General features: G+C 44.6%; 1 protein-coding gene across 3 annotated transcripts in view; it reads left to right on the top strand.

The window, feature by feature from the left end:
- The window catches only part of rabgap1l (RAB GTPase activating protein 1-like), a 396,343-nt gene that overhangs the window by 212,732 nt on the left and 157,679 nt on the right, over positions 1 to 25,932 (top strand). For all 3 annotated transcript variants that reach the window (XM_052010817.1, XM_052010819.1, XM_052010818.1), the window contains 2 exons: positions 2,851 to 2,976; positions 14,372 to 14,515. In XM_052010817.1, coding sequence (XP_051866777.1) covers positions 2,851 to 2,976; positions 14,372 to 14,515 — 270 coding nt within the window. The remainder of the gene's footprint in view (positions 1 to 2,850; positions 2,977 to 14,371; positions 14,516 to 25,932) is intronic.

Genomic DNA, 25,932 nt, shown 5'->3' with positions numbered 1-25,932 from the left:
ACCACTATTCTCCAGATGACTGCTCCACCTCACCCAGAGTCATAAAGTGAAAGAGAGATACAGCACAGACAGTGGCCCTTCAGCCCATTGTCTCAGCAGCTACCAACCACCAATTTATTGACGAATCCTACTCGAACCCATTTTATTCTCCCCACATTCCCATTGGCAAAATGACTCAATTTCTTTGCACAATGCTGATTTTCTAGCACAGATTGTGTTAAGGATGCTTAACTCTCATTCCTAAATATCACACTTCATTTAACATGTTGGGCATCTCATCAATTAGAAACTCATTCCAACATGGGCTTCTGTTGTAGGTCGATCCTGACCTTGGGTGCTGTCTGCCTGGAGTTTGCATGTTCTCCCTGTGAGTGTGTGGGTTTCCCCCAGGTGCTCCAGTTTCCTCTCAATCCCAAAGATGTGCGGGTTGTTGGGTTAACGGCCACTGTAAGTTGTGTAAGGAAGGGGGGGATTTGATGAGTGTAAATCTATGGTTGATGATCAATGCAGATTCGGTGAGCCAAAGGGCCTGATTCCATGTTAAATCTCACTATAACACTACGGGTCCATAACTAATGCCACCCACACCCACCCCCATCCAGTTTCTAGTTAACCTACCAATCCACAGTCATTGGGATACGGAAGGAAACTGGAGCACACATGGGAAACCCACACAGTGAATGTGCAAACTCCACATAGACAGCATTGGAGGTCAGGATTAAACCAGGACTGCTGGAGCTGTGTGGTAGCAGCTCAGCTGGAAGCACCACTGTGCCATCCCAATCTGCTGAACCCCCATCTCTCCCCCTCAATGATCCCATGTTCTCCCTATTCAAAATGCCAGTGGCAATTCCTTAAAGCATCTGTACTGCCAAGCACCCAACAGTCAGTCTCTACCCTGACATCTTGTCCCATGCCAATACCCCCCCACCCCAATCCCAATCCCACCTCCTGCTATGCTCCTGAAGTACAGGCCTCTTATGCCGCCCCTTCTCCCAGCCTCCCAGAGGAGAACCAGGCCTATTGCCTGGTCACTGGTGTCTGTCGAATTCATGGACCTCTGGGCAACTGCTGCGTAGTCACTTAAGTAATAACTGATCAAAGGAGAAGTATCTTGTGGCTTGCCTGCTGCCTACCCTGGGCAGTGCTAAGGAAGTGCAGCCCTCTCGAAGATGGCACTTTTTGGATTAGGTGTTAAACCCAGGTCCATTCTACAGGGGTACTATTGAATGTATCCTGACTGGTTGCTTCATGGTCTGGTATGGCAATTCGAATGCACAGGAACGTAAGAAGCTGCAGGGAGTAATGGACGCAGCCCAGTACATCACGGGAACGTTCCTCCTCACCATCAGTAGTATCTACAGGAGGTGTTGCCTCAAGAAGGCAACATCCATCATCAAAAATCCCCATCATCTGGGCCATGCCATCTTCTTCCAACTACCATTGGGCAGGAGGTACAGAAGCCTGAAGTCCCACACCACCAAGTTCAAGAACAGCTACTTACCTTCAACCATTCAGTTCTTGAACCAACTGGCACAACTCTAATCACTACAATTTAGCAGCATTATGACCACCTTGCACTACAGTGGACCTTTGTTTTGTTCTAATTGTGTTCTTTCTTGTAAATATTATGTATAATTTATGTCTTTGTTGTGAATGCTGCTTATATGATGCTATGTGCATGTGATGCTGCTGCAAGTAAATTTTTCATTGCACCTGTACATTCCTGTACTTGTGCATATGACACTAAACTTGACTTTGACTTTGACTACGTAGATGCAAAAGCCACTGCTGGAAGAGTGGCAGTGTTCCCTAGATCCCTGATCAATATTTATTCCTCAGCAACATCACTGGTCCTTGCTGTGTGTGAGACCTTGTGATGGACAAAGGAGCTGTCACATTTTCTAACTTCCCAGTGGTACCTTTTGGTATCTATAAACCACCTGATCTGTCTGGAGGTCATGGAAGACACTACTAACAAGCAAGACTTGATTAAAGAGCATTATTACAGTACATCTAATCCACAGCTACTTGGGTTCAGTGTGTTCAAACCTGCAACAGATGCTCATTTTGAAATGAGTTTCTACATCTGACGTGTTAAGTGAATTAAAATATTGAGGGATGAGGGTTGAAGCATCCTTAACATGATCTGTGTGAGAAAATTAGTAGTGTGCAAAGAAATTAGGTCAGTTGTTGAGAGCTGCCCCACTACGTTCAGGAAGTAGAGTCACCTGTTGTCCTTAATCCCTCTTCCTTATCCCCAAATCCATCAGTTCATAACATCCACATTCATTTCAACTGATGCTACAGAAATCTAAGCAGGAATGACAGCAGCTCATTAAAGTTGGCTTACAGACCTCAAGATAGAGGCAGATTAGGAAGAGCCCATGACACTGTTTGCCATTTCCTATGCCCTTGTGGTATCAAATATCCCTCTCACACCCTTAAATTGCATGACTCATCAGTAAAGGGAAGGGGCTGGTGAGGCCTGTGTTATCGGAGAACATACATGGAGCAGGGGTGATAAAAGAATCCAAAAGTGGAGTTTCCTCACATCATTAGAGGAAGAAGCTGTTACAAAATAGAGGTGTACACGTGCCTCCTCTGTAGCAGATCCTTCCCTGCAATTCTGCCCACCCAGGCAGTGGGACCCAGTCCAACCCACTGGATTTATTCCACTGAACCAGAGCTGCTTCATAATGCAGGACACAAAATTGAACCCATTTCATAACAGCCAGGCTAGCTCCCTTACTCCCCCTGGACTGGCTCCCAGCCCTGTCTCCCACAAATATCCCAGTTTGTCGTGGGGTATGCAGTGGATCCTGACGTGGAATGAATGTCTTTCTGCAGATGCCAGAAGAGCAAGCATTTTGTGTCCTGGTGAAGATCATGTATGACTATGGTCTCCGAGAACTCTACAAGAACAATTTCGAGGATCTTCACTGCAAGTTTTACCAACTGGAAAGGCTACTCCAGGTACGTGTCACGTTTAAGCAAAATTTAGGTTAATTTGCATGAAATTAACTTACTCATAAAAAAAGCAAGTTGAGCTAACTGGGTGGAATAGATTTGGTTCAGTAGCCTGTTGACCTTAGGGCCAAGAAGCAGTGCATAGGTGGGGCACAGCTGCAATGGCGAGGTGGGCTGAGTTCAGTGATGCATGTCGCTGTGGGTTGGAGGCATTGTGTTTGTGGGTACTGGGCTATGGGCCCAGTACAGGGGATTGGGAATGATTTGTCTGTCTGTATCTGCGGAACCCACCATTCCTTTATTCCAATTCAACACTTACTTTCTGAGAAGTATATAGAAACACAGAAAAACTACAGCATAATTCAGGCCCTTCAGCTCACAAAACTGTACCTATCCAACAGTCTCTTAAAAGACCCTATCGTATCCGCCTCCACCACCGTTGCCGGCAGCCCATTCCACACACTCACCACTCTCTGAGTAAAAAACTTACCCCTGACATCTCCCCTATACCTACTTCCCAGCAGCTTAAACCTATGTCCTCTTGTGGCCATCATTTCAGCCCTGGGTAAAAGCCTCTATCTACCCGATCAATACCTCTCATCATCTTATATACCTCAATCAGGCCCCCCCTCATCCTCCGTCGCTCCAAGGAGAAAAGGCCGAGTTCCCTCAACCTACTTTCATAAGGCATGCTCCGCATTCCAGGCAGCATCCTAGTAAATTTCCTCTGCACCCTTTCTATTGGCTTCCACATCCTTCCTGTAGTGAGGCAACCAGAACTGAGCACAGTACTCCAAGTGGGGTCTGACCAGAGACCCATATAGCTGCAACAATACCTCTCGGCTCCTAAATTCAATTCCCCGATTGATGAAGGACAATACACCATATGCCTTCTTAACCACAGAGTCAAACTGCGCAGCCGCTTTGAGTGTCCCATGGTCTCAGACCCCAAGATCCCTCTGATCCTCCACACTGCCTAGAGTCCTACCATTAAGACTATATTCTGCCATCATGTTTGACCTACCAAAATGAACCACTTCACACTTATCTGGGTTGAACTGCATCTGCCACTTCTCAGCCCAACTTTGCATCCTATCTATGTCCCTCTGTAACCTCTAACAGCCCTCCAAACTATCCACAACACCCCCAACCTTCGTGTCATCCACAAACTTACTAACCCACCCCTCCACTTCCTCATCCAGGTCATTTATAAAAATCACAAAGAGCAAGGGTCCCAGTACAGATCCCTGAGGTACACCACTGGTCACCGACCTCCACGCAGAATATGACCCTTCAACAACCACTCTTTGCCTTCTGTGGGCCAGCCAGTTCTTGATCCACAATGCAATGTCCCCTTGGATCCCATGCCTCCTTACTTCCTCAATAAGCCTTGCATGGGGTACCTTATCAAACGCCTTGCTGAAATCCATATACACTACATCTACTGCTCTCCCTTCATCGATGTGTTTAGTCACATCCTCAAAAAATTCAATCAGGCTTGTAAGGCAGGACCTGCCCTTGACAAAACCATGCTGACTATTCCTAATCATATTATACCTCTCCAAATGTTCATAAATCCTGCCTCTCAGGATCTTCTCCATTAGCTTACCAACCACTGAGGTGAGCCTCACTGCTCTATAATTCCCTGGGTTATCCCTACTCCCTTTCTTGAATAGGGGAACAACATCCGCAACCCTCCAATCTTCTGGAACCTCTCCATCATCGACAATGCAAAGATCATCGTCAGAGGCTTCGCAATCTCTTCCCTCGCCTCCCACAGCAGCCTGGGGTACATCTCATCCGGTCCCGGCGACTTATCCAACTTGATGCTTTCCAAAAGTTTCAGCACCTCCTCTTTCCTAACATCTACATGCTCAAGCTGTTCAGCCCGCTGCAAGTCCCCACTACAATCCCCCAGATCTTTTTCCGTAATGAATACTGACGTAAAGTATTCATTGAGTACCTCCACTATATCTTCCGGATCCATACACAGTTTCCCACTGACTCCGTAGACAGTCCCTCCATGACGTCCACCTTTTCTGCAGCCGTGACACTATCTCTGATCAACAGTGCCACTCCCCCACCTCTTTTGCCTCCCTCCCTGTCCTTTCTGAAACATCTAAAACTCGGCACTTGAAGCACCCATTCCAGTCCCTGAGCCATCCAAGTCTCCATAATGTCCACCACATCGTAGCTCCAAGTATTGATCATCTAAGCTCATCCACCTTGTTCACAATACTCCTTGTGTTAAAATAGACACATCTCAAACCTGTCTGAGCACATCCCTTCTCTATCACCTGCCTATCGTACCTACTACTAGCTTTCTCTATTTGAGAGCCCAACACCACTTCCCCAGTCTCTCCAGTTTGGATCCCAGCCCCCAACAATTCTAGTTTAAACTCTCCCCAGTAGCCTTAGCAAACCTCCCTGCCAGGATATTGGTCCCCCTGGGATTCAAGTGCAACCCGTCCTCTTTGAACAGGTCATACCTGCCCCAAAAGAGGCCCCAATGATCCAGAAATCTGAATCCCTGCTCCCTACTCCAATCCCTCAGCCACGCATTTAACCTCCTCCTCATTCTGTTCCTATACCCACTGTCACTTAGCACAGGCAGTAATCTGGAAATTACTACCTTTGAGGTCCTGCTTCTCAACTTCCTTCCTAATTCTCTATAATCTTTTTTCGGGACCTCATTCCTTTCCCTACCTATGTCGTTGGTACCAATATGTACCACGACCTCTGACTGTTCTCACTCCCCCTTCAGGATATCTTGGACGCGATCTGAAACATCCTGGACCCTGGCACCTGGGAGGCAAACTGACTTCCGAGTTTCTTTCCTGCGTCCACAGAATCGCTTGTCTGCCCACCTAACTATAGAGTCCCCTATCACTAGTGCCCTCCTCACTCCTTCCCTACCCTTCTGAGCCACAGGGCTTGTCTCTGTGCCAGAGACACTGCCACTGTTTTTTCCCCCAGATAGGCTGTCTCCCCCAACAGGTGTACTTATTGTCAAGGGGTACAGCCACAGGGGTACTCTCTGGTACCTGATTCTTCCCCTTCCCCCTCCTGACTGTGACCCACTTGCCTGACTCCCGTGGTCCCGGTGTGACCACCTGCCTATAACTCCTTTCTATTACCTCCTCATTCTCCCTGACCAGATGAAGGTCATCGAGCTGCATCTCCAGTTCCCTAACATGGTCCCTCAGGAGCTGCAGCTCGACACACTTTATTTTTATATGCCCTCTTTATTTTTCTTGGAGAGGTGTGCAATCTTGAATCCACTGAAGATCCATTACCAACCACTACCATTCTGCAAGCTTTGTAATGTGTCCTCCATTTTGTTATTTTTTTTCAGCTTTGTGTACCATATAGAATCAAGTCTTTCTATTTGAATAGTTATCACTGTAGTGGAACATGGGGTCAGGCTTTGGAACTTGTTGGCTAGGCATAGAGTATGCATTGTGGATTGCACACTACCACCGAAGCCTCCAAGTTCGAGTTTATTGTTGTCATAGGCACACATACACTGGGTATAAATGCTGTAAAAGTTAGGTTTTTGCCACAGCAGCACAGTACATTACAAGATGAGAACAAGCATAGCATAAATTTGAATTAACATAAATTTTATATAACGTGTACAAAATAAACATAACGACACTAGTGCAAGATGGAGAGAGAGAAAAAAAGTTAGACTGAAGTAGTGTTATTGTTTTTCAGGTTGGTCTGTAGTTTGATTTGTTACACTTCCAGAACTTCCTTGAAGAGGGATTTCAACACTTTCTGACAACTTATGTTAGACTGACTGGCCTTTCATTTCTTGTTTTCTCTCTGCCTCCTTTCTTGGTAGATGTAATATGTTTGTTGTTTTCCAATCCACAGAAGTTGCTCTAGAATTGAGGGATTCTCGCTAGGTCACAGCCATTGAATCTGCTGTGTCTGCAGCCAGTCCTAACAGAAGCCCAGAATGTAGGCCATGAAGTCGAGAGAAGTTGTTGTCCTCTTGACCCATGTGTTGCTCTACCAGTTTTTGTTTTACTGATAATAACAACTGGATTCTTCAATCTTATTAACCCCTTGCTTTCTTGATCTATCTGGGATACTTTTTGCCTTCTCTGCTGTGAAGAAAACACAAAATGCCAAGATTAATGCCTCAATTGTCTCCTTCAATATGTCTCTTGTCTCAGCCTCTGAAGGACCTGTACACACCCCATGTTTACCTTCTGGACCCTCCTACAATCTCATGTTATATATTTCTTGCTGGTTTACTCTCATGATTGACTTTTTCCCCCTCTTTTGGTAATCTTTCAGTTTTAACATCCCTATTTTCAAGTTCACTACTCTATAATATTTTGATAAATTCCTTATAATTATAAAACTACTTTAGTTAAATGCAGGTACAGGTGGGGCACATTTTCTATGGAGCTTGTATTTATCAATGTATTGCACTGAGTTAGGAATTTTTAAATATTTCTTTAAGTATGTACCATTGTTTAATTGCCATCATGATTAATGGAGTTGTACAGCACGGAAACAGGCCCTTCGGCCCATATTCACCATGCCGACCAAACTATATGTTTAAGCTAATCTCATTCTAAACTAAGCTAATCCTCCAAGGAGTAAAGGCCCAGCCTGTCCAACCTCTCCCTGTAATTTATCTCCCAATCCACCTTAGCCTGCTCAAACTACTTAGCTATACAAATGGCTTTGGTTAAGTTTAGAACTCTGGTGTTGGACAAGGACATTGGAATTGCATTTGTTGTGAAACTCCATCCTGTTATGATTCCCCAAAGGATCCTTTCCTATAAGGTTACTAATTACCCTTGTCTCACAATAAAAGAATATATCTGAACCAGCTCGTTCTCTGGTCAGCTTCACAGCACTTTGTTCGAGGAAACTGTCTCAATTGCATTCTATGAACCCTTTCTCGTGATGACCCATGACAACTTGATTTGTCCTGTCCACATGAAAACTGAAGTACTCATTGTTATTGTATCACCTTCACTACAAGCTTTGTTATTTCTTGATTAATACTTCACCCCATGAAGTAGCCTACAAAATTACTCCCATAAGTGATGCTATGTGCCTATGATGCTGCTGCAAGTAAGTTTTTCATTGCACCTGTGCACGCATGTACTGGTGAATGCAACAATAAACTCGACTTTGACTTTGAAGTATCAACAAAGGATCTCATCAAAAAAAGGTAAAGGGTTAAAATTTAAATCAAGTTATCTCACTACAAGGAACATTCATAACAAAATAGATCGACCCTCTTATCTCTGCTTATATCAGTTCTACTTTCTGATTATTTAAACATAGCTCATTCTGGACTATTGCTTTCTGACGTCCCCCATTATCAGGGCTAATTCCCCTTTCTTTTCCGCTCTTCCTATTGCTTCAAAATCTCAAATTCAAACCTTCAAGCCCTTGCAAACATGTCTCTGGGATAGCTCTCAGTCCAAACCTACTTACCACTATTTGTGCCGTTAACTCATCTATTTTGTTATGAATGTTTCTTGTAGTGATTTCAATTTTAACCCTTTACCATCTTTTCTTGATGATATCCTCATTGATACTTCAAAGTCAAAGTCGAGTTTATTGTCATATGCACAAGTACCTGTGTGTACAGGTGCAATGAAAAACTTACTTGCAGCAGCATCACAGGCACATAGCATCATATAAGCAGCATTCATAAGAAAAACATAAATTAAACATAAACTATTCATAATTTTTATGAGAAAGAACACAAATAGAACAAAAAAAAACAAAGTACATTGTAGTCCAAAGTAGTCATAATATTGCTATCCTGTAGTGATTAGAGTTGTGCAGGTTGGTTCAAGAACCAAAAGGTTGAAGGGAAGTAGCTGTTCTTGAACCTAGTAGTGTGGGACTTCAGGCTTCTGTACCTTCTGCCCGATGGTAGCTGCGAGAAGATTGCATGGCCCGGATGGTGGGGATCTTTGATGGTGGATGTTGCCTGTTCACTGTTATAGTTAAACTATGGATGTCCACTATTATAGTTAAAGTCTATCCACTTCTGACACAGTTTTCTTATCCTTGTCCAACTCAACAACAATCTTCTTGCCTTGACATTACATGTTGGATTTCAAAATTTCCCCTCACATCCTTACTTGCACAGACACCAGAGTGATATGTAACCTGTTTTTAAGGAATGTTGATTGGGCTAAATGCCCTAGAGACCACGTCTTGAATTCATGATCTTTTCACCTCCGAGGCAAGAATGTTATTCCCTGAACATGGCTGACACCATGTGTGAAATATCAAGTACACAGTTATAATGCAGGAGTGGAGCTCTGGATTATTAACTTCTAAATCCAGTCCGGCTGCAGCTCTTGATAGAAAATTTATTTTTTTGGATCTGAATTTACTTTAAACAACATAAATCTATTTAAGTAAATTGGAGGGTGATCTACACAACTGGTAATTGAATTCTATAAATACAGGAAGAAAGGAAGTTGAATGGCAGAATGAGGCGTGCTACAATTATTTATGGTAATGAAGTTTAAATATAAACTAGAATTTAAATTTGAGTCTGGAAACTTTTTATTTCAGTAATTTACTTAAACAAGTTGCTGCTGTGCAAATGGCTAACTCCATTATTAAAACTGCCTATATTTTAGTGTCAAACATTTCACAAGGTAAGAGAAAATAATATAGTGAAAACATAAGGCAGGTAGAATATCATGTATCCATGTCTATCCTTAGATGCATGTCCATCACTCTCACCTGCTACATGTTCATAGTTCCATTGTACCCACAGGGTACTGTACCATAGTTACAGTTGTACACTTCTTTGACATGGACATATCATTGATAGAGTTCTGTCAGACTAATGTATCACATGGTTAAAGTTAGAGATTATCACCACACTGTCCCATGGTTAGAGTTGGCGTGTTGCATGGATAGAGATTGTCACACACAACTGTATCACAGTTATTTCATTCTGCTACATTAGCCTGTCTGATGATCATAGATGCACTGTCACACTGCCCTCCCATGGTTTTGCTCCAGATTTCTCCCACACACACCAGTCACACACCCACAATAAGAGCTTGGTCACCTGGCCGTAGGGTTGGAGGTCACTTGGTTATAGTCACACCACCACATTTCTAACTAATCTAAACAAATGTGTAAAAAGAGCCTCTCGGCTGAACTCTAGTAACCTTATGGCATCACATTTGAAATTAGAAGTCACATCAATAAATCTGATTGCCCTATTATAGGAATGATGTGGAGGCTTTGGAGAGAGTGCAAAGGAGGTTTACCAGGATGCTGCCTGGATTAGAGGGCATGTGCTGTAAGGAGAGGTTGGACAAACTTGGGTTGTTTTCCCTGGAGCAGCAAAGGCTGAGGGAAATCTGATAGAAGTCTATAAGATTATGAGAGGCATAGATCAAGTAGGCAACCTTTTACCCAGGGTCGAAACGTCTCATACTAGAGGGCATGCATTTAAGGTGAGAAGGGGTAAGTTCAAAGGAGATGTGTGGGGCCAGTTTTTTTACACATGGTGGTGGGTGCCTTGAACAGGCTGCCAGGGGTGGTGGTGGAGGCAGATACACTAGAGGCATTTAAGAGGCTCTCAGATAGGCACATAAATGCGCAGAGAATGGAGGGATATGGGCATTGTGTAGGCAGAAGGGATTAGTTAGGCATTTAATAACTAGTTTAATTAGCTTGGCACAACATTGTGGCCCATAGGGCTTGTTTCTGTGCTGCACAAGGTTCTATATAACGTAACCATATACATTTACATAATCTATCAAATGAATGTTGGCCCCATCTCACCCACTCTTGTTCAGGTACAGTTCCCAGTTGTTAAGCTTCATGTATGTGTGCTTGTCAAGCTGGAAGTTCTTTCTTTCCATCTGGGCTGTGTTCCATTTTAATAATACACAGTCACTGCTTATTTAACAATAGCTCAAACACAGTGGAACTAAATCAGGAGAGGAGAATGCTGCAGATGCTGGAAACCAGGGATAAACCAGGGAAACACTCAGCAGGTCAGGTAGTGTCTGTGGAAAGAGGAACAGAGTTAATGGTTTAGACTTTTATCCAAACTAAGATAAGGAGTCCCTGATATGATGCTGTCTGACCTGATGAATTTTCCCAGCATTTGCAGAAATATTTTAGGTCTAAACAGCTTTTGCAGGAATCTGACTTTCCCACTCCCCATTCACGGTGTTCTACTACTGAATAGGATCATAGAGCAATACAGCCCTTAGGCCCAATGAGTCCATGCTGACCATGGTGCCCACCCATCTAGTCCCAATTTCCTTGATTTGGCCCATGTCCTTCTAAGCCCCGCCTCTCCATGTACCTATCCAAGTGTTGCTTAAATGATTAACCACTGAAAACCCACTTAATTTGATCAAATGATCAATCAATCTGCATCAACCACTTCCTCTGGCAGCTCATTCCATCTACTCACCACCCGCTGAGTGAAAAAGTTGCCCCTCGTCCCTTTTAAATCTTTCCCCTCTCACCCTAAATCTATGTCCCCTAGTTTTGGACTCCCCTACCCTGGGGAAAAACTGCTACCATCCACCTTACCTATGCCCCTCATGATTTTATAAACCTCTAAGATCACTGCTCATTCTCCTATGCTCCAAGGAATAAAGACCAAGCCTGGCCAACCTCTCCCTGTAACTCAGGCTCTCTAGTCCTGGCAACATTTTTTCTGCACTCTTTCCAGTTTAAACATGTCTTTCCTATAAAAGGGTGACCAAAACTGTACACAGTACTCCCAAGTGCAGTCTCACCAACGACTTGTACAACTACAACATAATGTCCCAACTTCTATATTCAATGCCCTGACTAATGAAGGCCAGTGTACTAAATGCCTTTATCACCACCCTGCCTACCTGTGACGTTGCTTCCAACGACTATGCGCTTGTACTCCAAGGTCCCATTACACTCCCTAATGCCCTACCATTCTTAAGTCCTACACTGGTTTGACTTTCCAAAATGCATTACCTCACACTTAACTATATTGAAATCCATTTGCCATTCCTCAGCCCACTTGCCTAACTGATCAAGATCCCCCTGTAATCTACAATAACCTTCTTCACCATCAACAACACCTCCTAATTTCATGTCATCTGCAAACTTACTGATCAAGCCTTGTGTATTCATATCCAAATCATTTATATAAATAATGAATAACAAGGGTCCCAACACCAACCCCTGCAGCACACCACTAGTCACTGGCCTCCATTCCAAGAAACAACTTTCAACCACCACCCTCTGCTTTCTACCTCCGAGCCAATTTTGAATCTACCTAACTAGCTCTCCCTGGATTCCATGGGACCTAACCTTCCAGACCAGCCTACCCTGCGGGACCTTGTTGAAGGCCTTGCTAAAGTCCAAGTAGACAACATCCACTGTCCTACTCTCATCAACCTTTTTGGTTACCTCTTAAAAAAAACTCTAAAAGGTTCATCAAGCATGACTTTCCACGCACAAAGCCATGCTGACTCCTCCTAATCAGAGTCTGTCTATCCAAATACTGGTAGATCCTGTGCCTCAGATTTCCGTCCAGTAACATCCCCACTACTGATGTCAGGCTGACTGGCATGTAGTTCCCTGGCTTGTCTATGCTACCTTTCTTAAACAATGGAACGACATTAGCCACCTTCCAGTCTTTGGGAACTTCATCAGTGGCTAACAATGAAGCAAAAATCTCTGCAAGGGCCCCCGCAATTTCTCCTCTGGCCTCCCACAAAGTCCTAGGATGCACTCAGTCAGGCCTTGGGGACTTATCCTCCTTAATGCACTGTAAGGCTGAAAATACCTCCTCCCTGGTAATATGAATGTTCTCCAAAACATCTCCACCAGCTTCCCTTATCTCTTGAGCAAGCATGTTTTTCTCCTCAGTTAACATCAAGGAGAAATATTCGTTAAAAATCCCACCCATCTCGTGCGGCTCAAGACATAGGCAGCCCTGCTGATCTCTCCTGGCCTACTCTCTCCCTGGCCACCCTTTTACTCTTTATATCACTATAGAACCTCTTGGGATTTTCCTTAACCTTACCTGCCAGGTCCATCTCATACCCTCTCTTTGCCCTCCTGATTTTTCTCTTAAGAGTATTCTTAATCTTTTTATAGTCATCAAGGGATTCACTCGTCTCTGACTTCCTAAACACTATCTGTGCTTCCTTTTTCTTGACCAGAGCCTCAATATTCCTCATCAGCCAAGGTTCCCTAAACTTGTCAGGTTTACCCTTTACCCTAATAGGAAGGTGCTGCTCCTAGACTCTAGATATCTTGCTCTTAAAAGCCTCCCACTTGCCATTTGTTCCTTTCCCTTCAAACAGGCTCACCCAATCGACCAAATTTCCCCAAAGTTAGCCCTGTTTCAGTTTAGGACCCTGACCTGAGGATTTGTCCTATCCTTTTCCATCACTATTTTAAAACTAATAGAATTACGGTCACTAGAGCCAATGCTCCGTGACTGCCACTTCAGTTACCTGCCCTACCTCAGTCCCTAAGAGAAGGTCCAGTATTTCACCCTCCTGACTAGTGCCCTCTATATATTGACTCTATATATAAACTTTCCTGGACACATTTCACAAATTCCACCCCGTCCAGGCCCTTAACACTCTGGGTAGTCCAGTCAATACCATGGAAATTGAAATCTCCCACTAATACAACCTTTTTATGTTTACAACTATAAGCAATTTCTCTACACACCTGCTCCTCGAGTTCCCGCTGACTATTGGGGGATCCATAACACAGCCCCACTAGAGTTACCCATTCTTGTTTCTAAGTTCTACCCATATGGCCTCGCTGGACAATCCCTCAAGAATGTCATCTCTAGGTGCTGCTGTTAAATTATCCCTTATCAGAAAGACAACACCCCCTCCTCGCTTAACTATATCTCTGTCATGCCAGTAGCATCTGTATCCTGGAATATTGAGCTGCCAGTCCTGCTCTTCTCTCAGCCATGTTTCTGTTATGGCTATAACATTCCCAGTCCTTAGAGTCAATCCACGCTCTGAGTTCATCCGCCTGACCTGTTAAACCTTATGCATTGAAATAAATGCAGTTTAACTGGGTATTCCTTTCCCTGCCTTTACTGTGCCAGCATTCTGACAATTGGCTGATTTGATTCAGATTTTTCTTTTCAAAATATATCCTGTTACATTGTGTGGGAGACTGATGCACCCAGACCAATGCTAGTGATGCTGTCCAGATGAACTGAATGATGGACAAGAGTTGACTGCGATTGCTTGATATTCCCCTCCTCCATTGCAAAGCATTTGTTCTCCTTGCCTCATTCATTGGGAAAATGTAAGTGTATGAAGTAGTGAGCTGTTCTCTGCTCCAGTTACTTGTAGAAGTGCGTGTTGGACTAAAACCCCTGACTGTCGCTCATTGTTTGCAGGAGCAGCTGCCCGAACTCTACAATCACTTCCTGGACCTGAACTTGGAGGCACACATGTATGCTTCACAATGGTTTCTCACGCTCTTCACTGCCAAGTTCCCTCTCTGTATGGTCTTCCACATCATCGACCTGCTGCTCTTCGAGGTAACCACACCTATACCCACACTCACTTCTATAAACACACCCACACTTGTAATGGTGAAAAGAATTGCTCACACACATCTGTTCTTGGGGAATACAGAAATGTATTTATACAATCGATCTTTCACCTATAGGGAGAGGAGTGTCCATTCAACCCTTTGAGTGTGTACATACACTCCACCCGATGGTACAGAATTCTTATGCATGCTTAGAGATAGAACAATTGCAGTTTGCCAATGTGCAACGGTTTAGTTATCGCTCAGGAACCAACCCTGATGACACTGCTTCCACTGTGATCAGTGCATGTGTTATCAGGGCCATCACCTCCAGATTATGTCAGGTGGTCTTATGGCATGGGTATTACTTTGTACTGATGCAAGACTCATAGGGGTCTTTGAAACGTGGCCTTGTATACCATGTAACATGCCCGGCTGCCTGGAGGCTGCTGAATATGCTGCAGTTTTACAGTGTTCAAGTTGACATGATGTTGCTAGTCTCAGTCGGCAATGTCTCTCATCACATTTGTAATCTGAAACATGCACTCACACATGCGTTAATGCACACACACTGTATAACCCTATACACTTGCTCACATACACCCTCACAAACATATACACTCATTCGCACATACTGCGTAGACATGCACACTCGTACAGAACACATAAATGATGCCTTACGTATATACCCCTACTGTAGGACTGTTGTCGCCCCCGGCTATCTGGTCTACAGTGGCTGGGAGTGATCTGCCACCCATTGATTTAATAGATGACAGTGAACCCGAACTTCCTATTCTGTGCTGATGTATCTTTGCCTGAGGTTGAGAGACGACAACAGCCTTAATGCTCGGATACCTTGCCTTTTCACCTTACCCCACCATGCTGCAAACTCAGCCCCACATAATCACTACCGTCTCAGGAGTTATTCCACCAACAACCTCTAATCCACAATTTTATACGCACACTTAAACACACTAACTCTTGAATACACAGACCTCTAATACACCTTCACTTTTTAATACACACCTAGTCTCTAACACGTATGTTCGCTCTCCAATGCACATTTGCTGTCTAAAATACACACATTCACAATCTCATGCAAACTGATGCTCTGTCTAAGCGCATACTGCCCCTAAGCACATGCTCTGTCTAAACACATACTGTCGCTAAACACAAGCATTGCCAGTAAGAGGCAGCACCGATGGGATTGGACCCCAGTGAGAGTCATTTCCAGAATGCACTGGAAATAAAGGATGATGTAAGTATCATTAAGGAATGATTTTGGCCCAGTAGTTTGGGATGTAAAATTAGTATGGTGGGAGTGGTGTACTAATTCCCTATGGCAACTTAGTTGAAGATGAACTTAGCCATGAAATAAGAAAAGCTGGGAAAGCAGAGGGATGAGCCAAGTAACTACAGCCCAGTGAGTCTTACATCAGTGGAAGGAAAATTACTGGAAAAAAATTCTAAGGGATAGGATTTATTTATACTTGGGAAAAGCAGGGATTGATCAGCAATAGTTAGCATGGGTTTGTCCATAGGAAATCCTATTTTACTAATTCGATTGAATTTTTTGAGGAGTTTCTAATAAGGGACATTGTCTACAAGGACTTCAGAAAGGCCTTTGACAAGGTCCCGCATGGTAGGTTCATCCAAAAGGTTACAGCGCAACTGGCAAAGTGGATCCAAGGTTGGCTTGGTAATAGAAGGTAGACGGTGGTAGTGGAGGGTGGCTTTTCTGATTGTGATGTGACTGTGACCTGTGGCGTACCACAGGAATCAATGTGAGGACCCTTGATGTTTGTGATACACATTAACAACTTGTATGTGAATGTAGGAGGTATGATTCATTACCAATATGAATTGAGGTATGATTGTGGACTTCAGGAAGGGGAAGTCGGGAGAACACATACCAGTCTTCATTGAGGGCTCGGCGGTGGAAAGGGTGAGTTCCTGGGCGTCAACATCTCAGAGGATCTATCCTGGGCCCAATACATTGATGATATCATGAAGAAGGCATGCCAGTGGCTCTACTTTGTTCGGAGTTTCAGGAGGTTTGGTATGTCACCAAAGACTCTTGCAAATTTCTGTAGATGTACGGTGGAGAGCATTCTGACTGGTTGCATCACCGCCTGGTATGGAGGCTCCAATGCACAGGATCACAAGAGGCTGCAGAGGGTTGTAGACTCAGCCAGCTCCACAGTGGGCACAATTCTCCCCACCAACGAGGATGTCTTCAAGAGGCGGTGCCTGAAGAAGGTGACATCCATCACTAAGGACCCTCACCATCCATGACATGCCCTCTTCTTGTTAACCTGAAGACCCACACTCAGTGATTTAGGAAAAGCTTCTTCCCCTCCTCCATCAGATTTCTGAACAGTCCTTGAACCCATGAACACTACCTCGTTATTCCTTTTTGTTTGCACTATTTAATTATTTTGTAATTTATGGTAATTTTATGTCTGCACTGTACTGCTGGCGCAAAACAACAGATTTCACATCATATAAATCAGTGAAAATAAACCTGATTCTAATTCTGATTCTGAAATTTGCAGATGACATGACAATTTGAACAGTTGTAGATCGTGAGGGTGATTGTCTTAGGCATGACATTGATCAGCTGAAAAGTGAGTGGAGCAACGTCAGATGGAATTTAATCTTGGCAAATGTGAGGTGATGCATTTTGTAAGGTCAAATAAAGGTAGGACACACACAGTAAAGCCCTAGGGAGTGTTGATGAGTTGAGGCACCTTGGAGTACATCCATAGATCCCTAAAAGTGGAAACATGGGTATATAGGCTGGCGAAGAAGGCATATGGCATACTTGCTTTCATCAGCCATGGCATGCTGTGTGGGGACATCATGTTGCAACTTCATAAAGTATTGGTGAGGCCACACCTGGTGTATTCAGTGCAGTTCTGGTCACCACATGATAGGAAGGATGTGATTGCACCAGAGGGGGTGCAGAGGAGGTTCACCAGGAGGTTGCCTGGGATGGAGTGTTTCAGTTATAAGGTCAGATTGTACGGGCTGGATTTATTTTCCCTGGAGTGGAGGATGCTGAGGGGTGATCTTCTAAGAGGTACACAAGACAATGAGGGGGATAGATCTTAAGAGTCTTTTTCCCATAGTGGGAGTGTCCAAAACAAGAGGGAATTACTTGGAAAGTAGGACATTTAGAGAGGATCAATTGGGAATTTTTTTCACACAGAGAGTGGTTGGAATTTTGGAAAATGCTGCCTGACATAGTTGGGGCAGTGTTTAGTCAAGCACTTGAATTGCCAAGGCATAGAAGGCTACAGACCAAATGTACACAGATAAGTACAATAGTCAGCATTTGCTTGGTGATCCGAAGGGCCTGTTTCTGTACTGTACAACTCTATGACACACAATAATAACGAGGATTTAATCTTCCTATGAACTGGGCATCTGGAGGACTGGCAAATGGAAGTAAAAGTTGTGCAAGAATCAACAAGCATTCCCCCTTCTCACCTTTGGAGGAAGGTCATTGGTGAAGCAGCTGAAGAAGAGCCTTGGTTCCTACAGAGGCTGCAAGTCTCAGTATTGAAGTGAATGGTCTCCAACTAGTGGTCTACCACTAGTTCTTGCCCTCAATTGTTTATGATTTACATTAATGTCCTGGAGGAGGGAACAAAATGGAAGGTTTCCAATTTTTGCTGATGATACGAAAATAGGTGGCGGGGCATATTGTGATGAGGACATTGTGATTCTGCAATGGGACATAGATAGATCGGGTGATTGGGTGAAAACCTGGAAAATGGAGTTTAGTGTGGGGAAGTGTGAGGTCAGGTAAGAGGAATCAAAAGGCGGACTATTATCTAAATGGAGATAGACTGCAAATGAGTAAAGTTCAGGAGGATTAAGAGCATAGAACAGCATAGCACATGAACAGGCCCTTAGGCCCATGGTCTGTGCTGACTATGATTCCAAATTAAACTAAACTAAACCTACACGTGATCCATGTCCCTCCATTCCCTGTTTATTCATGTGTCTGCCTAAATGCCTCTTAAACACCACGATCATATCTGCTTCCAACACCACCCCTGGCAGCCTGTTCCAGGCACCCACCACTCTCTGTGTAAAAAAAACTTACCCCGCACATTGCCTTTATAATTTCCCCCTCTCACCTTCAAGCTATGCCCTCTAGTATATGACATTTCTACCCTGGGAAAAACACTTTATCAACCCTATATATGTCTCTCATAATTTTATAAACCTCAATCAGATCTCCCCTCAGCCTCCAATACTTAAGAGTAAACAATCCAAGTTTGTGCAACCTCTCCTTATAGCTCATACTCTCTAATCCAGGCAACATCCTGGTAAACCTCTTCTGCACCCTCTCCAAAGCCTCCACATCTTTCCTGTAATGGGGCGACCAGAACTGCACACAAACTCTAAAGGCACCCTAACCAAAGTTTTATGCAGCTGCAACATGACTTCCTGACTCTTATACTTAGTGCCCCAACCAATGAAGGCAAGCAGGCCATACACTTTCTTTACCACCATATCTAGTTGCTTTACTACTTGGACCTAAGTATTCTTGTACATGAATCACAAAAATTTAGTGGATAGGTCCAACAAGTCCTTAAAAAAAGGCAAACAGCATGTTGGTCTTTATTATGAAGGGGTTGGAATTTACAAATAGGGAGGCTTTGTTGCAATTGTACAGGGCGTTAGTGAGGCTACACCTGGAGTACTGTGCACAGTTTTGGTCCCATTACCTAAAAAAGGATACAGTAGCATTGGAGGCAGTCTAAAGGAGATTCATCAGGCTAATTCCTGAGATGAGACAGTTATTCTATCAAGAGAGGCTAAGCAATCTGGGTCGGTATTCCTTAGAGTTTAGAAGAATGACTGGTGACTTTATTCAAAAATGTAAGCTCTTAATGGGGTTTTCCAGGGTCCTGATGCAATGTTTTAACCCAAAACATCAACAATTTCTTTCCTGCTACAGATGCTGCCTGACCCTCTGAGTTCCTCCAGCACATTGCCTGTTGCTCCAAATTCCAGCATCTGCAGTGTCTTGTGTTTCTATTGACAGAGTAGATGTTGAGATGTTTTCACTAGTGGGAGAGTCATGAACTTATATGTAGAACAGTACAGCACAGGAACAGGCCCTTCAGCCCACGATGTTGTGCCGAGCTAATTAAATTAGTAATCAAATGCCCAACTAAACTAATCCCTTCTGCCTGCACAATGTCCATATCCCTCCATTTCCCACACATTCATGTGCCTATCCAAGAACCTCCTGAATGCCCCTATCATATCTGCCTCCACCACCATCCCAGGCAGTGCATTCCAGGCACCCACCACTCTCTGTGTAAAAAAAAAACTTGCCCCACACATCTCTTTTGAAGTTACCCCCTCTCACCCTAAATTCATGCCCTATGGTATAAGACATCTCAACCCTGGGAAAAAGATGCTGGTTGTCTACTCTATCTATGCCTCTCATAATCTTATAAACCTCCATCAGACCTCTCCTCAGCCTCTGCCACTTCAGAGAAAACAACCCAAGTTCCAACCTCTCCTTACAGCATATGCCCTCTAATCCAGGCAGCATCCTGGTAAACCTCTTCTGCACCGTCTCCAAAGCCTCAATGTCCTTCCTATAATGGGGTGACCAGAACCTAATGTAATACTCCAGATGTGGCCTAACTAGAGTTTTATAAAGCTGCAACATAGCTTCCTGACTCTTGAGCTCAGTGCCTCAGTTAGTAAAGGCAAGCATGCCATATGCCTTCTTTACCACCCTATCAACCTGTGCAGCCACTTTCAGGGAGCTATGAACTTGGACCCCAAGATCCCTCTACATTGCTAAGGGTCTTGCCATAACAGTGTACTGTCTCTTTATATTTGATCTCTCAAGGTGCAACACTTCACATATGGTTGGGTTGAACTCCATCGGCTACTTTTCCACCCATATCTGCAAATGATCCATATCCCACTGTATCCTTTGCCAGTCTCCTACTCTATCCACAACACCGCCAATCTTTGTATTATCTGCAAACTTACAAACACAGCCATCCATATTTTTATCCAGGTCATTTATATACATTACAAACAGCAGATGTCCCAGTATGGATTCCTGTAGAACGCCACTAGTCACGGACCTCCAGCCAGAATATATCCCAGTGACCACTACCCTCTGTCTTCTGCGGGCAAGCCAATTCTGAATCCAAACCACCAATTCACCGTGGATCCCATGCATCTTAATCTTCTGAATGAGCCTCCCATGAGGGACCTTGTGAAACAACTTATTAAAATCCATGTAGACAACATCCACATGTTCCCTCCTTTCTCCTTGAGTGGTCCTACCTGCTCCCGAGTTACACTCTTGCTCTTGATGTATGTATGGAATGCTTTGGGATTAAAGACATGGGCAAAGTAACAGGCCGGTCATTTAAAACTGAGATGTGGACAAATTTCTTCTCTCAGAGGGTTGTGAATCTCTGGAATTCTCTGCCCCGAGGATGGTGGAGGCTAGATCATTGGATATATTTAAGGTGGAGATGGATAAATATTGGAAAGATCAAGGAATTGAGGATTATAGGGAACTGGCACAGAAGAAGAACGAGGCCAGCATAGATCAGCCATAATCATATAGAACGGTGGGCAGGTTTGAGGGGCCCTGATGGGTTATTCCACTCACTGGGTCCCCTGTTTCCATGTTCCCTGACCACTCAGAGAGGTGGTGCTGCTCCCCCCCACTCCCTTTACGTTTACCAGGTTCACTGAAGTATTACTGTGTAACAACTTATTAAAAGGAGAATTAAAAGTCTGTTGGAGAATTAATAATAAAACGTCCGATAGTCCAGCACCATGCCTGATTAGCTGAGTGTTACTGTATTGATATTTCAGTATGACATAGAATCAGCCCATTGAGTCTGTACTGGTGCTCAGAGCAATTCCATGCCACAGTGAGCCATTCTCCTTCACATGCCTATTATTCCCACCATGATTCTCCTGCCACCCAGCTATGTTAGGGCCAATTTACAGCAGCCAATTAATCTACCATCCCACATGTGTTTGGGATGTGGGAGGAAACCGGAGCACCCAGGGGAAACCCACGAGGTCACAGGAAGAATGTACAAACTCCATCCAGACAGCACCGGAGGTCAGAATTGAACCTGGGTGTCGAACGCTGTAAGACAGCAGTGCCACCCACCGCACCATCTCGCCATCCTTGACCACTTCTCCTCCAGTCCGTCCATCCACTTCATCTTATCTTTGCATCAGGCCACCTTGGAAGGAGTTCCATGCTCTTGCTGTTCCAGTTCCCTTCTGAAGGCGCCGATTAACGCAATCAGTGAATTCCAGATCAGAGTCAATGTTTATTGTCATTTGCACAAGTACATGTATGCACAGGTGCAATGAAAAGCTTACTTGCAGCAGCATGAGAGGCATATAGCATCATATGTGCAGCATTCACAAGAAAAACATAAATTATACACAATTTTTACAAGAAAGAATGTAATTAAAACAAAAAAACAGTCCATTTTTGTGCAAAGTTATCAAAGTGGTCCTAGTGTTGCTAAACTGTAATGATTAGGGTTGTTCCAGTTGGTTCAAGAACTGAATGATTGAGGGCAAGTAGCTGTTCTTAAACCTGGTGGTGTGGGACTTCAGGCTTCTGCAGGCTACAGATAGATGGGTAATAGATGGATAAGGGGAGTGAGCAGACAGAACAGGGTCCCCCTGTGGCCACTTCACTAACAGGTCTACCCCTTTTGATGCTGTTGGGGGGGTGGGGGGGAATGACCTTTCAGAGGCCAGCACCAGTACTGGGTCAATGGCACTGTGCCTGACTCTGAGGCAAAGAAGAGAAGGATGAAGTCAAGCAGAACGATAGTGATAGGGGACTTGATAGTAAGGGGCGCAGAAAGGTGTCTCTGTGGCCACAATCAAGACTCCAGGATGGTGTGTTGTCTCCCTGGTCCCAGGGTCAAAGATGCCTCGCAGCGGGTACAGGACATTCTGCGAGGGGAGGGTGAACAGCCAGAGGTTGTGGTCCATATTGGTACCAATGGCATAGGCAGGAGCAGGGATGAGGTCCTGCAAAATGATTTTAGGGATCGAGGTAGAAAGTTAAAAAGCAGGACTTCCAGGGCTGTAATCTCAGGATTACTACCCGTGCCACATGCTAGTGAGGTGAGAAATAGATACATAATGCAGTTCAATATGTGCCTAAGGAGCTGGTGCAGGAAGGAGGGCTTCAGATTTCTGGATCATTGGGCTCTCTTCCAGGGCAGGTGGGACCTGCCTTACGTCTGTGGTGGATAAGCTGTTAGAAATGATTCTAAGAGATAGGATCTATGAGCATTTAGAGAATCATGGACTGATTAGAGACAGCCAGCATGGCTTTGTGAAGGGAAGATCTTGCCTCACAAGCCTGATAGGGTTCTTTGAGGAGGTGACCAGGAAGATTGATGAGGGTAGTGCAGTAGATGCGGTCTACATAGATTTTAGTAAGGCGTTTGACAAGGTTCTACATGATAGGCTTCTTCAGAACATCAGAGGGCAAGGGATCCAGGGAAGGTTGGCTGTGTGGATTCAGAATTGGCTTGCCTGTAGAAAGCAGAGGGTTGTGGTGGAGGGAGTGCATTCAGATTGGAGGGCTATGACTATTGGTGTCCCACAAGGACCGGTTCTGGGACCTCTACTTTTTGTGATATTTATTAATGACTTGGATGAGGGGGTGGAAGGGTGGGTTAGCAAGTTTGCAGACGACACAAAGGTCGGTGGTGGTGTGGATAGTGTGGAGGGCTGTCGAAGCTTACAGAGGGATATTGATAGGATGCAGAGTTGGGCTGAAAAGTGGGAGATGGAGTTTAATGCGGAGAAATGTGAGGTGGTACACTTTGGAAGGACAAACTCCAAGGTGGAGTACAAGGTTAATGGCAGGATTCTGGGTAGTGTGGAGGAGCAGAGGGATCTGGGGGTTCATATCCACAGATCACTGAAAGTTGCCTCACAGGTGGATAGGGTAGTTAAGAAAGCTTATGGGATGTTAGCTTTCATAAGTCGTGGGATCAAGTTTAAGAGCCGTGAGGTAATGATGCAGCTCTACAAAACTCTGGTTAGACCACACTTGGAGTACTGTGTCCAATTCTGGTCGCGAGGGGGAAGGGAACCGGAGGAGTAGATCGGAGGAAGAAGGGGATGGGGAAAAGTTAGATCAAACAGGTAGAGAGGCTTTGGGGAAGGAGAAGCAGAATACAGGCTATAAAAGTAGTAAGGTAGATGGACTGAAGTGTGTTTACTTAAATGCAAGAAGTGTCAGGAATAAGGGAGATGAACTGAGGGCTTGGATAAGTATGGGGGACTATGATATTGTGGCTATTACTGAGACGTGGCTGACGTCAGGGCAGGAGTGGATATTGAGTATTCCTGGTTTTCGGTGTTTTAAGAGGGATAGGGAAGGGGGGAGAAGAGGAGGAGGGGTGGCGATACTGGTCAGGGACACTTACGGCTGTGGAAAGGATGGATGTTGTAGCAGGATCATCTCTAGAGTCCGTGTGGGTGGAAGTAAGGAACAAGAAAGGAGCAGTTACTCTACTAGGAGTATTCTATAGGCCCCCCGGTAGCAGTAGAGATATAGAGGAGCAGATTGGCAGGCAGTGTTTGGAGAGAAGCAAAAATAACAGGGTTGTTATAATGGGAGACTTCAACTTCCTAAATATAGACTGGAACCTGCTTAGTGCCAAAGGTTTAGATGAGACGGAATTTGTTAAATGTGTCCAGGAGGGATTCCTGGCGCAGTATGTCGACAGGCCGACTAGAGGGAATGCCATGCTAGATCTAGTTTTAGGAAATGAACCGGGACAGGCGAAGGATCTATTGGTGGGTGAGCATTTGGGGGACAGTGACCATTGCTCCATAACCTTTAAAATTGTCATGGACAGGGACAGGTGCAGAGAGGACAAGAAGATATTTAATTGGGGAAGAGCGAACTATGAGGCTATAAGGAGAGAACTTGGGAGTGTAAAGTGGGATGTCCTTTTTGAAGGGAAATGTACCATGGAGATGTGGTCGATGTTCAGGGATCTTATGCAGGATGTTAGGGATAAATGTGTCCCAGTGAGGCAGAGAAGGAATGGCAGGGTGAAGGAACCATGGGTGACGAGAGAGGTGGAACGACTAGTTAGGGAGAAGAAGGTAGCATACATAAGGTATAAGCAGCAAGGTTCAGACAGGGCCCGTGAGGAATCTAGAGTAGCGAGGAAGGAACTTAAAGGGCTGAGGAGAGCTAGAAGGGGACATGAAAAGGCATTGGCTAGTAGGGTTAAGGAAAATCCCAAGGCCTTTTTCACATACATGAAGGGCAGGAGGATGGCTAGGGTAAAGGTATGTCCGATTAAAGACAAAGGTGGGAGAATGTGCCTGGAGGCGGCGGAAGTGGGAGAAGTTCTCAATGAGTACTTCTCTTCGGTATTCACCAAGGAGAGGGGTCTTGATGACGCGAAAGGGAGTGCTGGTAAGGGTAATGTTCTCGAGGTTGTAGATATCAAGAGAGAGGATGTGTTGAAGTTGTTAAATAATATCAAGACAGATAAATCTCCAGGGCCTGACGGGATTTTCCCCAGGCTGCTTCGAGAGGCGAGGGAGGAGATTGTTGAACCGCTGGTAAGGATCTTTGAGTCCTCGTTGTCCACGGGGATGGTGCCGGAGGATTGGAGGGTGGCGAATGTTGTCCCCTTGTTCAAAAAAGGTAGTAGGGATAGTCCAGGGAATTACAGACCGGTGAGTCTCACGTCTGTGGTGGGTAAGCTGTTAGAAAAGATTCTAAGGGATAGGATCTATGAACACCTGGAGAATCATGGACTGATTAGGGACAGCCAGCATGGCTTTGTGAAAGGAAGATCTTGCCTCACAAGCCTGATAGAGTTCTCTGAGGAGGTGATGAGGAAGATTGATGAGGGTAGTGCAGTAGATGTGGTCTATATGGATTTTAGTAAGGCCTTTGATAAGGTTCCTCATGGTAGGCTTCTTCAGAAGGTCAGAGGCCAAGGGATCCAGGGAAGGTTGGCTGTGTGGATTCAGAATTGGCTTGCCTGTAGAAAGCAGAGGGTTGTGGTGGAAGGAGTGCCCTCGGATTGGAGGGCAGTGACTAGTGGTGTCCCGCAGGGATCGGTTCTGGGACCTCTACTTTTTGTGATATTTATAGATGACTTAGATGAGGGGGTGGAAGGCTGGGTTAGTAAGTTTGCGGACGACACTAAGATCGGCGGTGTTGTGGATAGTGTGGAGGGCTGTCAGAGCTTACAGAGGGATATTGATAGGATGCAGAGCTGGGCTGACAAGTGGCAGATGGAGTTCAATCTGGAGAAGTGTGAGGTTGTACACTTTGGAAGGACAAACTTCAGGGCAGAGTACAGGGCAAATGGCAAGGTACTTGGCAGTGTA

The sequence above is a fragment of the Pristis pectinata genome, chromosome 3 (genome assembly GCF_009764475.1).
Source record: "Pristis pectinata isolate sPriPec2 chromosome 3, sPriPec2.1.pri, whole genome shotgun sequence".
NCBI lineage: Eukaryota > Metazoa > Chordata > Chondrichthyes > Rhinopristiformes > Pristidae > Pristis > Pristis pectinata.
Note: the sequence above shows the minus strand (reverse complement) of the source record. Positions and strands in the feature narration are given on the sequence as shown.